This window comes from Clytia hemisphaerica, unplaced genomic scaffold (genome assembly GCF_902728285.1).
Source record: "Clytia hemisphaerica strain Z4C2 unplaced genomic scaffold, Clytia hemisphaerica genome assembly, whole genome shotgun sequence".
NCBI classification, from domain to species: Eukaryota; Metazoa; Cnidaria; class Hydrozoa; order Leptothecata; family Clytiidae; genus Clytia; species Clytia hemisphaerica.
The window spans coordinates 3,147,118-3,162,398 of record NW_027103595.1 but is presented as its reverse complement, the minus strand read 5'-3'; the positions used below and the strand labels follow the sequence as shown (position 1 = coordinate 3,162,398).

The 15,281-nt window shown below is 35.8% G+C and overlaps 1 protein-coding gene across 1 annotated transcript; it reads right to left on the bottom strand.

Moving 5' to 3' along the window:
• Positions 1 to 217: 217 nt before the first annotated feature.
• On the bottom strand, positions 218 to 15,280 carry LOC136801733 (RNA-binding protein FXR1-like). Its single transcript, XM_067058390.1, has 9 exons — positions 15,171 to 15,280; positions 5,019 to 5,071; positions 4,660 to 4,914; positions 4,257 to 4,322; positions 3,241 to 3,625; positions 2,895 to 3,089; positions 2,324 to 2,710; positions 1,796 to 2,036; positions 218 to 1,682 (listed from the first exon to the last, which is right to left on the bottom strand). Exons 1-9 carry the CDS (start codon positions 15,222 to 15,224, stop codon positions 973 to 975), a joined length of 2,346 nt encoding a protein of 781 aa, XP_066914491.1. The 5' UTR covers positions 15,225 to 15,280; the 3' UTR covers positions 218 to 972.
• Position 15,281: the final 1 nt, after the last annotated feature.

The window sequence follows — 15,281 nt, the reverse complement described above, 5'->3', positions numbered from 1 at the left end:
TAAACTCGCGAAACTTTATATCCGATTGAAGGACTTTCGACTCTATTTATTGTGTAAACATTATCTCTCCCCTCTACTCTGTGGTTGCATTTAATAAAGAGCTCGGTTTACAACAGAAGCATATTGCGAAACCCACATGACCCCAAACCGATAAAAGTGAATGTCCTTACATCTCGACAAGAAAGTTTTGGCACTTGGTATAAAAAAAGCAAGAATGTTTATTTGTAATTCAAATTTCTTTTTTAGTTCATCAGCAACAATTGTATTATAAAGTTTTGGCAAATAAATTGGTTGTTATAAAGCAGCCATTGTATTTTTATATAAAGATAATGAAGAAAGAATCATACCGCACCATAAAATATGTTTACCTCTCCTTATGATACACATCAAAAAAATAAAACACTAATTAATAAAAATTTCCTTTCATTCTAACTAATCAGTATAATATAACCTAAGCGAGTTCTTGAAGAGAAATAGACTGTCAGTTCATTATATCCGCAAGTCGAGATATTTTGATATTATTCCGAAAGCTTCAAGATTCCCAGACGGAAATGGTCATACAGTTGACGCTCTCTAATTCGACGTTCTACAATTCGATAAATCCAATCCCCCTTGAAGATCGAATTAGAGAGCGTATTTACATTTTAATTTCAAGATTCCAGAAGACTAGGACTAAAAATCAATCACCTTTCAAAGGGTCAAATCATGGACCACTAAAATCACACAAAGACACACTAATATAATGTGTAATAAAATCCAATAAAAAATGAAATCAGTATGAAAAAAATGTTAACTGTGATAAAATATACATTATGATATAATTATAACTAAGTAATATACAATCATTTCATGGTTATATCCCTTCCAAAAAATATTCGCATATAATATTCTTAAGTGTTTTGATTTGTTTTGCTTTGAAACTCAATATCAGTATATCAGTATAAAAGAAACTCAAAAAAAATTAACGGAAATTTATGATTCTTGTGCTACCTCTACAGGCATAGCCGGAGTGTCTTGAGAACTTTTTAGAACTGTCACATTGTCAGTTTTAGTTTGTCCTTCGACACATATTTTCTCCTCGACGCTTATCTCGTTTTTATTATCATCTTTCAAAACGCTAGGGTTAGACTTACAGTCTCCACACCCTTCTTCCTTCACGGGCGGTTTTTCGTCTGTGGTGTTATTTGATGTTTCTTCGACGCCATTAGTAAGGGGCATTTCATTTTGCTTTTGATGTTTGGTTTGTTGAACATGTTGTTTATTAGGGTTGTTTGCGGTGTTTGAAGCGTTGTTGTTGTTGCGCAAGATCTTGCGATGTTCTCTTGGTTGTCCTGTTCGCAACTGTTGTTGTTGTTGGTTGTTATGGTGATGGTTACCATGGTGCTTTTGTTGCTTTTGTGATGCAGCATTGTTGTTATGTTGTTGAGTAGCCTTACCAGGAGCATGCTTTTGATTGGCTTTTTGGTGGTCGTTTTTGTGCCCATTTTTGCTGTTGGTATTTTTAGTGTTTGACTGAGAAGCGGTTGCGTTAGTGGCTGCTCGTTTCTTGATGAGAACTTTGGGTTCGACAAGAGGTTCTCCTTCGCTCTTCGTTCTTCTGCGTTGTTGTTGTTGGAAATGTTCGGCTGTCACTTGGTCTTCTTCTTCGGGTCGATGGTTTCGCCAATTCAAATCTTCATTCGCTTAAGAGAAAAAGATATCACATTACCAAATATATATTCTTAAATGTAAAACCGCCATTTGACTATCACCATAATAACTTTACGACATGCGAAATAGAAAGAACCCTACACACCTGTCATTCTTTCAGATTCACTGTTCACGCGCGTTCGCCCGTGGCCATTGTTCGTGCTTTGACTCTTATTGCCGTGGAAAGAGCCTCGTCTACTCCCTTTGCCTCGATTACTAGTGGTAGTGTGATGAGTGTTAGTTGTGTTGGATGAGTTGTCATGGGAAAGGTCTTGTGTGTATTCGGCATCAGCTTCTGGGATAGTTTGCGGAATGTTTTCGCTTTTACCGTGTGGTGACGAACGACCCTATAAAGTGAATGAGAACGGTATGAATATTTTGAACAAGACAATTTATGACCCCATCAAGCACATGTGATAACCTGTATAAATTAATAATACTCTACAAGAATCACGAAACACAAAGACCCGAAGGGGCTAGAGTTGAAACTCTGAGAAGGGAAATGAAGCTTCTTATTTTAAATCCTGGATTCAATCCATCATTCCGATAGAAGCGCAAATGTCAAGGCAGTCCAAGAAAGGTTAAAGGTTAATCTCTATCTAGCCTTTGACTTTGAAATCGATGAATTCGCTACCTTTTCTTCTTTTTTCAAGACTTCAGTTTCACTGTGCGTTCTGACTCGAATGTTCCAAGAAGAATTCGATTTGTTAGAAGTGTTACTCGTGTAGACTGGAAGCTCTGCTAAATCTCCCGCATAACTGTCAATCGTTTGCGTTCGGTCGCGCACCATGTCACTTTGCGAACATAGACTGAGAGCGTGTTGACGTCGCATTTCTGCTGGCGGCGGAAAGAAAGGTCCAGTTGGAGGGTTGACACCATAAGTTCGAAGTTCGGAATCGATGTTTTCTTTTTGATCGCGTAATCTTTCGACGTCTTTGAGATGAGCGAGATGGTATTCCAGCATCATTTGAGCGTTGGAGATGTTCTCTTGTGTTCCGATGAACAAGAAGGGAACGTCTTTCTGAAATATCGAAAAGATGCAAGTGATAGATATAGAAAAATGCATTTGACTCCTTTTAAAAGGTATTTCTACAAGGCAATAGTCTACGGGAAAGCCACAATGTTCGCGTGTAACAGCTTGTGCCTGTGAACTCTTTGTTTATAAGAAAAGAAGCAGTAAGTTTTACAAACAGTTATAAACGAACCTGTTTTTCTTCTTCGGATTTGTTCTGTTCCGGTTCGGGATCAATCTTCACTCGAACAACGCCCGATTTATCGACGATGTCTTGCACGATACGACCGTTTTTACCGATCACCTTGCCAACATACACCCGTGGAACGTGAACTTGTTTCTCACCGAAATCTAACAACTTCTTCGCCTCCGCTACGCATTCACGATTCTGGAAAGCAAAAAAAAAGGTGCAAGGAGATATGAATATTTCTATTAAAGAATACAGCAGGTAAGTATCAAGACCGTGACAGTAAATAAATCTTAAATTAAATAATTTCAACCTTCATCATGCTTTTGAAAATCGAAAAAAAAGTAAGTACCTCTCCGAGGATATTGAAAGTACAAAGTGCTTCGTCCACCTCTACAGACAAAATACCAGGAATTCGTCGCGCGGCTTGAATGTTGGCTCCTTGTGCACCGATAGCTAGACCCACCAAGTCCTCGGGTAAGGTGAGTTGTTCATAGACAGGAGATTGTAAGGATTGCTTCTTCGCTGAACCCAGTTGTTTTTCAGCTTCTTCGTTACGTGAAATTAAGAGAAGCTTCGTTCGTAGACTCCGGAAATGCATCTCGCTCAAGATGGCAGCTTTCTTGATTGATTCCTCGCGAAGAGACAAGACGACAAGCACGTTCAAATCTGCATGATAAAACACTGACGACGCTTTGGTTTGATCACAAAACGCTTGATGCACGTCTGTTCCGCATCTAAAGAGAAAAAATCAGTTTCCCCGATGAGAATCCATGGTCACTACGATGGTTACTGCATAACGATGTTTCAGCTGTATATCGAAGATTGTAATTAAGATTGCAAATTTAAAAAATGATGGTAAATGATAGGGCCATTCCATTTTATATCCATACAGGGGGGGGGGGGCTGGACGAACATTTCCAGAGGGTAACATGAGAAATTTCCAGGGGGTATATTTTCATTTTTCCAAGGGGGTAAAAAGTTATTCTTAAATTTCCAGGGGGTAAAAGATTGATTTTAGTTCGTCCACCCTCACTTCAAGGTATAAAAATAGGAAATTTTTGCAAATTTTGTCATTTTCCAGGGGGTATCCACACATTTTCAATAATTTTTCTTTACTTGAAAAGGTTCGGTCCCCTCTGTATGGTTTTTTAATGGAACAGCCCATTGAACTGGGCTTCACTTTAACCATTCTCAGCTATTTTGACGCACGTTTTAGCTTTCGTGGAAACGGAACTGTTACCAAGGCCTGATTTGAGCATTGAAATTTTCAGCATTAAAGTAACAAATTAACAAATTATAATTCAGATATTTTCAGGTGTTCCATAGGACAAAAAAAACCATATCTTATGCCAAGAATTGTCTTACATTTCTTTTAAATCTTGAGGAACGTCAATCATACATTTGAAGTACATGGAGCGTGTCACTGGATAGCTAGAAAGATTAGGAGAGAAAATTCAAAGTTCATGAAGCATCTGAGTAAACTAGAAATTTTTTCAAAGAAGGATGTGCAGCATTATCCAGCATTTCAAAATCATTGATAATTCTGGATATTCAGAACGTAATCTTTTACAGAAACACAAGAAAAACACCCCGGCGTTTGCCACCAGTTTCATTGTTTAAATTTAAAACTATCGGCAAACGACCGGTGTTTTTGGTTGTTTCAGTATAAAAAATTACGTCATGAATATCAAGAATAAGTTTAAAAAGAAAAACTAAAGGATGAATATGAAGAAATTTGACAATTTGAAATTTGGTTTAAAGCTCTTACCAGTATCCTATTGGCCTAATTTGTTCCAAAGGGCGTATCTCTTTATATGCTTCATCAAGTCCTTTGAACTGGACCACAAAAAAGCCTCCTCTCCGTTGAAAGATCTTCCCCAGCCACCATCCCATGGGTTCCCCTGTGTCTTCCTGTGAGAAGATCTCCACTTCCTCTCCTTCATAATATTGGTAGGCTTCTTTCAGCGGATTTCCGGATGGCTTCCGAACATCTGTTAGTGGTACGCGTATCCATTTATCTGGGCTGAAAGAACCAAAATATTTCTGGATTTCTTTATACTGGTTGAGAATTTTTCAATTTTATCAAAGCTTCCAAAAAAAAAAAGCAACAGAAAGATTGGAGGTTACCTATGTTCAAAGGCGATAGTTGCTTCTTCACTGTGGATATTTTTTATCTCAGCCTAGAAAAAGAAAAAGAAAATCTAAAATAATTTTAATGATAGTGTCAATAGAGCCGTAGCAGAAAATTGTTGAGTTAGAGTAAAAGTATGATAGCTCTAAATTCAACCGAGTCTTTTCTTATTTAAATGGTAAAAAGTTTGGATTTATAACATTTTCTAGTTTTCTCACAAACTAACTTCAAACTTGTAGAACATGTTCAAAAATCTGAGGCAATGCATTGGACATCTCAAAATTCACTAAAATCAAATTTTTGCTATAAAATTGACATTTCTCAACATTGGGATCTGAAATTTTCAGAAAAGACCCGCTGCAATATTTAAAATGATATGGCTTTGTCAAAATGTCAAAATTTGCATTCAGTACAGAGAAATGATAAAAAATAACATTGTTACTAATTTTATCTCATGTGTGTAGTAATAAGTTAGTTCATCGCTAATAACTCACTTAAATTGGTTAGAATGACCTATTTAGGTAGTCCCAATGTCTTCAGGCCAGTGCGTAACATAGGTAGAATTCAAGATATTGATAAAAATGTAACATTGCATAAATAATCTGAAATAATGACAATTTCCTTCAACCTTTTCATTGTAACAGTGATTTGCCAATGTTTGTAAGTTATTATGATGTATGTTTTGAATTAAAAGAGTTATAGTGAATTTGAATTTAGTTCAATTACACAAAAAATGATAAAATTGTAACAACCCGTCAGTTTTCTTCCGAAGATTTTTCTATTTCTGCCATATCTAATTTCTTTTTATCAAACCATTTAGCTTGGTCAATTTTTTAGCTGTTTATGTATCATAGGAAAAGGATTCAAAAAAATCATAAGCAAAGGTTTCAATTTTTCACTGGGATCTGTTCTTTCCCTTCGTCCATTCTTTGTGGCTTATCCAACTGAAAAGGAATCGTCTCTTTGTCTTTGTCAGCTATGTTTGAATAGTAGGCTATTGTTTGAACCGGTACAAAAACAAGCCAAAAAAGATGGTGACCAAATCACAGGGTCAGTGACCAGCTATTTTATGTCTGCCTCTGCGTTGTTACTAAAAGTGTTATTGAGGTGGTAACGATGTGGTAACGATGTGGTAACGAATGTTATGGTGGAGTTGATGGTTCTGGTGAATGTGATGGTGGAGTTGATGGTTCTGGTGAATGTGATGGCAAAGTTGGTTGTAGTGTACATACACTTTTTTCTAAAACACCCGGTATATAAAGTTTTAATTTTATTTTATTTTCTCATTATATCATCTTTTGGGACTACAAAACAAGTTTTTGCCAAGCTGGTAAAGTTGGAGAAAAGTCTCCATTCCATGGAGCCTTGAAAGGGGTAAGGTCATTTTTGCCTAGAGACGCTTGGAAAGTCAATTTTAGAAGTTCCTTATCATAGTGGCCACCCATATTTTGTCTGCCAACTAAAAACATTTCTATGGGGTCACTGGCAAGGAAAAATATCTCAAATTGGACCCCTGGTTTCTACTCTCCTTTTCTAAATTTTTCAACTTTAATTGCAAGAATTAATTTTTAGCAGTTTTGCCCTATTTTGGATACATTTCTTTCATTTTCCTAGGGATTTTTCTGATTAAAGGGATAACCAGATAAAAAGTAAACTTGGCTAAAGATTCAACCCACCCTTGGTCTATAGTAAGACAACCAAATATTTTTAAGAATAGACATCCGAGATATGAAGATTTAAAATTATCCCTGTTTAAAAATGTGCAAATTTCTAATTAGCATGTTCTAATTTTTGCGGTTTTGTAAATACTTTGAAAAAGCGAAAAATTTAAGATAGGACATGAAAAGTAACATAAAAACCAGAATATGATTCTTCTTTAATGGGAATATCAAAGCTATAAAGTGCACTCACAAACAGCAATTTATTAGATCTAACAAAATTAATAACCGCACTGTCATCATTTGACAATCTAACAAAAGATTTTCTGTCAAGAACCTTGTAAACATTTTCAACAACTTCCTTCAAAATGAACTCTTGCAGCTAAAGCTCTACCATTTTGCTCGGTTTGAAAATTGAGCAGAGTTGAAAAAAGCCATCCCTGCAGTCCACTATGGAACTTCCTCACAAGTGAAAACTTTTTAATCTGTCAATCATTTTCGCAGGTGAAGAGTACACAAAGCGATTCTAAGCTTTTCAATATGATGGATAGTATTCAATTAACATTAATCCATTATTTCTATTTCTGGAACTTTTGCCAAAAAAAGAGGAAAAATGCAATTAAGTTGTATTTTTTACTGCTTTATTCACATACTTGCTTCTTCACATAATTTGAAAGATCTTCTATGTGGCATTTTTTTGCAAACTTTAAAAACTGATTTTGGTCCTGCTTGTCAGTTGGGTGTTTAGAATAAAAACGGCAATTTTTTCAACGATAACACGCTGAATAAGCAGAAAAGTAAAAAAAGTTTATTTATAAATGAAAATTGCAGTTTTCGGCTCGACAATTTTTGCTATCTTTGGAAAGCAAAGTTGATTGAGAATGCGACAGCCTATTAAATAACAAATTACTCCACATGCATTACTTTCCCTCAGCCAATAAAAACGTGATAAATTATCTTGTCTCTCAGGGCTCGAAATAATGGTCGACATTGGACATTGTTCGACCCAAATAGCCTCATTGCCGACCGAATAATGATAATTTTCAAGCTAAAGCAACCCTGATCGGATATTTTGTCCGACCCACTTGAAATCATTATTTCGAGCCTTGGTCTCTCAGTAACTGTTGTGGAGTAACTAGTTATCAGCGGTTGAAATAAGGTTTTTCCTTCTGATCGGTTAAATTTGAGTGCATCAGTCATGTTAAAAGTGTCAAATACATATTAAAATTTTATATTTTTTTATGGCTTTAAAAGATTGAAAACCCGTATTTTCATGTGAATTAGTATATATAAATCACTCAACTTAAAAGTGGAAAACATAAGACAAACTGGCATCAGTAATGTTAAGTTTTAAGTTCAGATAAAAAACAGGGTGTCTACGGATTTTTTTTTCAGGATTTTCAAGGTTTTTTTGGTCATTTTTAAGTGGTTTTTCAAAGTTATTTGGCAAAAATGTTGGTACTTTTCAAGGTTTTTTTATAATCAGTTGGCACGGCTCTCAAATAAAATTTAGATACTAGTAGACATCGTTAAAAACAAATATTCGAAAACAAATAGATATCAGAAATAACTTATACATGTTTTAACTGAACCAGTTTGCTATTGGTCAAGCCCAGAGGAAGGGCACTAGACTTAAAAACGACAGTATGTGCAGCCTGAAATAAGGTCTTTAAAGTCAAACACATACAGTGCAGAAAAAATTTAGCTAAATTTTAGAAAATTTTTTTTTGTATTTTCTTGAGAATTGTTAATAATCATTTCAAGACAAATTATGGTCAAATTTCCAAATTTTACACCTTTTGAGTGCACTTTTTCTCGTCTTTGTTCATTTTGACCCTTACAATGCACCCTGGGAAGCTTGGAAAAAGAACCCTTAAGGGTGAGTGTCCCCCCCCTGGGTTGTAGAGCAATTAGTGCCATAGAAAGTGCTATTTCTCTTTTGTTTGTTGCGCTGCAAACCTCATGTATCCTAAATTTGATACATTTTGATAGACATCACATCAGTTTCTAGAGGGGTCAAGACCACCCCTCCTTAGGCAGGAAGGGGGGGTCTAAGGGACTAAGGTAGGAAGACCACTCCCTCAATTGATATTCTCCCTTAGGAAATACATTTTTCTACCTTAATCCAAAAGGGGCCTAAGTCCTGTAACCTTAATTCAAAAGGGGCCTTAGTCCATTTTGGTCATTTTGAGAAAATTGCGATTTTAAAGTTTTTCCTTTATTCTGAAACTATTTTTGATTGTAAACATGGCTCCGACTAGGGTTCTAGGTCCCCCCGCTAAATTTAGGTCCCCCCTAAGAACAAGGTCCCCCCAGCCTGATAAAACTTTAGGTCCCAGTATATTAGGGGAAAAATTTTTGCTAGATAATTTTTTTTCAATGTGAGTTTTTACCATTTAGTCAATGAAAACACAAGTAAATAAACAGTAAAGTAAACTAGTAGTAACTTAACATTATACAACTTATGCACCCTTGAGTTCTTAAAATTGCCCTCTGAAATAGTGGCAAGAGGCAGTTTCCAAGATTAATTTTCCCTGACTTTTGGTAAAAAATCCACCCTTTTCCCCTGACAATTATCATGATTATTTGGAGGACCCACCATGGTTGGGTCCGACAAGAAAAATTTTGAAAAGAGGAGATTCCTAGATTGGCTAAAAATCATCAAATTCAAGGCATTCTGGAAACAAATTCCCTGACTTTTCCAGGTTTTGCCTGACTTTTTCTAAAAGCAGTCCTTTTTCCAGGTTTTCCAGGTTTTCCCTGACCGCTGGGAACCCTGCAAGGATTTCCAAAGCTCTATTTACATGGGTGTGCACTTCTAAGGATCAGATCACACTTCGCATGAAGACATAAAGGTTTTTTAGAGAAATTAAAAACAGTAAAGAAAAATACTTAGGAAGTGTTATTTAGCCCCCAGAGTTACATAAAATTATGCAGGTCCCCCCCAAGATAGAGCTCCCCCCGCCTGTCAGGAAAAACAAACAGCTCCCACCTCTTATATGGCAAATTTGAGGTGTAGCTCCCCCCGCTCAGGCGGGGGGGGGGGGGGTGCGAGCCATGGTAAAGCTTTGAAGTAAATGGTTTATGAAAGCCATAGCTTGAACTTGTTTTTTCAATAAAAAGGCATTCTTTTGGAAAGTTGATATTTTTATACGTACCAGGTGCAACTTAGTAAATCTTGCAGATTGGACTTAAGCCTTTTTTGAATCAAACATGAATTTTGAAAAATGTATGAGGGTTAATTTCTGCCTTTAAAATTTCAAAACCTGCACATATGACACTCCAAAATAAAGCCACTTACACCTAGATTCAAGACAAAGAGAAAAGACTCAGTAAGATAAAGCAAAACTCAATTAAACTTTTTAGGATGCATGGACTTAGGCCCATTTGCAATTCAATTGGACTTAAGCCTCTTTAAAACTTAACAAACTTATTTTGGTGGACTTAGGCCCTATATTGTAAAAAGATGATGACTTAGGCCCTTCTATTGTAAAAAGTTGATGGACTTAGGCCTCTTTTGAAATAAACATCACTTTTATTAGAGCTTCAGTATAAAGTTATGAGCCTTTTTAACTTTAAAAACTACTTGTTATGTACATCAAAAGAGAGCAAATGAGCCAGAGATTGAGAAAAATCAAAGATCTCAAATTTCATAAAATGGACTTAGGATGCTAATCAAAAATTAACCCCTGTTTTGTGACATTTTTGATGTCATCCACTATTTTGCTCATAGAATGAGACCATCATGTGGCTTACATGTCAAAATACATCCATGGTTAAGCTGAATAATTCATCTACCTGTTGCAAAAAGAACGAAATTTTGTGGCTTACTCAACTTAAATATATTAAAGCATGAAGTGTGAGTAAAATGTGTGGCTGACAAAAAAAGCCACAAAAAAGTACATTTAACAACGCAAAAGTATGTACATTTAACACTTTTTGGAAAATTCAGCCTTTCTTCTTTCAAGTCTAGAAGGTCCCATTCAGAGATCGCTTTTCAACATCGTGTGGCTTACACTTAAAAAAAAACTAGAATTTTTGAACTGTAGCCACAATTTTGACTCAAATAACAATTTTCTTTTTAATCATATCTCCACGTTGAGGTCTATCACCCTGTGAAATCTCTATGGCTGACTCAAAAAATATGAAGAGTTATTCCAAAAAGTTGATTTTGAGCATTTTTTACAATGTCACACTATTTTTGATTAGCATCTTAGACCCTTTTGAACTGGGGGGTACCTGGACTTGGGCCCCTTTTGAATTATTAAGGTAGCGATTCGGAGATTCAGACCCCCCTTAGGAAATTTTAAAGAAGTTTTAATCTGATCCCCCTTAATGCAATGACTTTGACCCAACATTGTAAAGGCAACTTTATAGCGCCGCAGGCAAATTTTTTCAAAAAGAGGTACCTTTAGGTAGGAAGACTCCTAAGAAAATTGATAGTTTTCAAGGTTTTCAAGGTTGGGTGGTTCATTTTCAAAGTTTTCAAGGTCCCGTAGACACCCTGAAAAAGAACTGTCAACTGCTCTAACTTGGGACGGCAATTTGGCCACAATTTCACCGAACCGAAAAAACTTTCCCTTGATATAATTTTGCATTTTTCAAACACCTCTGACATCTTTGCCCTCATAAGGAATAAGGACAGCACATTTCTGCTGACTCAACATTTCATCATTAAAAATTTGACGTTTTTGGCAATACTTTAGGCGTACAAACTTTCGCGAGCAGAAACTTTGGCGATTTTCGCGAATTTTGGCCCTTTTTGCGAAAGTAAATGTCTTTAAAAATTCTAGGACAGTAAAGACTTAACTCTTCATACAAAAATTACGGGAAATGCATGTTTGGACTTTGTACCCTATGCTGCACTCAAGCACTTAAGCGAAAGTCCCGCAAAGGCAGGACAAAAATCAGTTTTTTGAAGTTTGTAAAAAAACGCCACATAGAAGATCTTTCAAATTCAGTTAGCCTGGATATCCAGACCGTAAACTATTTCACCGTCTAGTTTTTTTAAATATTTTGTCTCTGGTTTACGATCTGGTCCAAGTAACTCGTCTGCAGGGATATCTGTCCCTGCATATGCGAGTGTCTCTAATTGGTCAGTACGCGCCCAGTCACTGAGCAGAATTTTCGCGAGGTTTTTGATATTTTTCGATGCGCACGCATAATTTATGGAAAAAGCTAACCTTGCAAAAAAAGATAAACAAATGAAAATGAAAACACAGGTTCATTTCTAAACAAAATGGCTGCTGGAAAAGAGCCTTTATAAATGTGGCTGATGTTTTGACATAGCTTAAAGTAGTTTTGAAAGTTTTTTGAGTTTGTAAAAGAGGTTTTACAGTAAGTTAATTATGTGTGTCTGCCTGGGTTTACAAAGTTTTGATAGTCTGTCAACAAGGGTTCACTCACAGGCTGTATCAAACAAACTGTACCCAACTTTTTTAGTTGCACCAGACTCTATATTTTAGAAACTTTGTATGTTGAGGTAAGACGTTTTTTTCTGAAATTTGAGTCTGGATACCCAGACTAAAATTCAGTATGTGAATAGAGCAGTAAAAAATACAACTTTTCAATTTTTCCTTTTTTTTGCAAAAGTTCAAGGAATGAAAATAAAGGGATAATGATAATTGAATACTATCCATTGATGATCTGCGGCACTATCGTAAAGCTAGAATCACTTCGCGTACTCTTCGCTTGAGAAAATGATTGACAGATTGAAGTTTTTCACCCGCACAGTAGCTGGAGGAGCGTTCTCGGCTCAATCCTTGGACCGCTCAAAATGGTAGACTGAGCTGTGATAGATTATTTCGGTGGAAGTTGTTGGAATGTTTACAAGGCTCTTGACAGAAAATCGTTTGTTTTATTGTCAATGATGACAGTGCGGTTCTTAATTTTGTTAGATCTGACAAATTGATGTTTGTAAGTGCACTTTATAGTTTTGATTCCCATTGAAGAATCATATTCTGGTTTTCATGTTATTAGATGCTGTTTAGGAGCTTTAGTTTAGAGCTAGCCTGTAGGAAGGGCCATTCGCGAAAGTTTATGCTCGCGAAAAATATTTTTCCATTAAATTCACGAAAGTAAATGTCGTGAATTTCGCGATTTTTCGTCCTCGCAAAAGTTTCAGCTCGCAAAAGTTTGTACGCCTAAAGTAGTTGCTGAAAAGAGCAATATTTTTTTTCATCTTATCCAGACCCCCGCGCTCGATAGGATTGATCATTGGAACGGCTCGATGACGGATCGATATGTGATCGATGGATTACTTATCGATCCGGATAAGAGATCGATAGAGGATCGATACTCAAGATTTTTTTAAGCTTATGATTAGTTATCGATCTATCATCGATCTATCATCGATCTTTCATCGATCTTTTATTGATCTATCATCGATCTTTTATCGATCTTATCGACCCTATCGACTCTTTCTAAAAGTCGAGCTCTAATATTAATCGATCTTTCTCGCTATCGATTATCTATCGACACCTATTGATTACCTATCGACACCTATCGATTACCTATCGACACCTCTATCGATCCAATCAAAATATCGACCGTTTTTTTATATTGATTAATCGATCCATATCGATCTAATGGCGTCAAACCGGATTTACTTATCGGTACTTATCTGGCACCTGATGTAGAAATTTTCTTTCGACACGCTAAAAAAGCTCTGGGAAAAGGTCGGGGAAACTTTCAACATCTGCTGGAAGGTTTAGATTACGGAATTTCGCCTGAGCCCTAGCTCCGAACTTAAAAAAGCGGAGGGGGCCGGCTTAAAATGGCCGATATGGTACTCTCGGGTACCTAATATAATAAGCATCCCGAACCCGCTAATTAATTGATTTACGGGTTCGATGTATGATCGATACATGATCGATACATGATAGATGCATAATCGATTTATAATCGATGCATAATCGATTTATAATCGATGCATAATCGATTTATAATCGATGCATAATCGATAAACGATCGATGACGAATCGTTTAACGATCGATGACGAATCGATTAACAATCGATGACGAATCGATTAACGATCGATGACGAATCGATGACGAATCGATGACGAATCGATGACGAATCGATGACGAATCGATTAAGGTATGTGTTCACCTTCCTTGACACATTCTCTTTAATTGATCATATCTTTAGAACAACAAATTTTTATACATCAAAAGTATATATTTTCTGAAAGCCAATAATATTCTCTTTCTAATGGTAAAAGTTTCAGCTGAATTTAAAAAACTGGGCAGGATATAATTAAAATCTTAAGAATTTTAACCTTACCTACTTCAAAGAAGTCAAAGTCACCCATAGCTTTTGAAATTTGAAAAAATAATTTCGATACTATGTTCCCAATAGATTGAACCAAAAAAATGTCTTAGGATTTTTTTTTGGATCGACTTTAACTCGAGAAAACTTAAAAATTGTTAAAATTTGGAAAAAAATCATTCATCTCTCGATTTTTTTCCACTTAACCTGAAATTGTGAAGCTTTAACTCGATTAGAAAAAAAATCCTAAGACATTTTTTTAGTTCAATTCCTTGCCGAAAATATAAAAAAAAAATTAAGTTCGTAGCTAAATGCTATGGGTGACTTTAACCTCGTTAAAAGTAGTATGGTATGGTAAAATTTCATTTTTTTCTACATCAATTTGAAATTTTTGACGAGATAATTACTGTTTAATTAAGTAATCAGAGAAATGTGTCAAAAATGTTACTATTCAATAGATGTGAGAATAAACATCAGCTGAATTCTCTCTTTTGTCTTTGTTGTTTCCGAAAGAGACAATTATTTGAGTAAATAATCCATCATAAGACGAACTCTGCTTTAAAATTTAAATGGTTATAACTCTGGATCAAAAAAAGATTTTAAGATCGCGATTTTACCAAAATGAAATCCAGTAACTTTTCTTCCACTTTGACTGAAGAAAAATTTTTTGACAAAAAATCGGAAAAAAGGTGTACACATACCTTAACGATCGATGATGAATCGATATACTCGATTGAAATACTAGCTCGATAATGGATCAACGAAGGATCGATACTCAAGACTTTTTAATGGCTGAATCTTTCATCGATCTCCTATCCGGATCGATAAGTAATCCATCGATCACATATCGATCCGTCATCGAGCTGTTCCGATGATCGATCCTATCGAGCGCGGGGGTCTGGTCTTATATATAAACACCCAACGGTTTATGGGTGCCTACAGCACTACAGCATTGGGTACAAAGTACAAATATGCGTTTTTTGTAAATTTTATATGAAGAGTTAGGGCTATACTTTCAGGCTACAGCAATACATCAAAAGGAAGCTACCTCCTCAGCAATTGTTTTGCAAAATGGTTGCAATCTGAAGAGATTTTGCTAACAACATAAAATCTTTAAACAGGTTTTTGGGTCAGATTTTTTGAAACCTGTAGGTTGAGTAAGAAACAATAAACAAAATGTTTGTTTTGGAAGGGATAAGAATACATTGTAAATTGCTTACTGGCATAAAAGATCCATTTTGTTGATTCCGAACTTCAACTTTTATCTCGTCCATGTTTACTTCTTGCACGCTTGTTTGTAGTGAAATTTTTATTCCAGTTGCAAATCATGC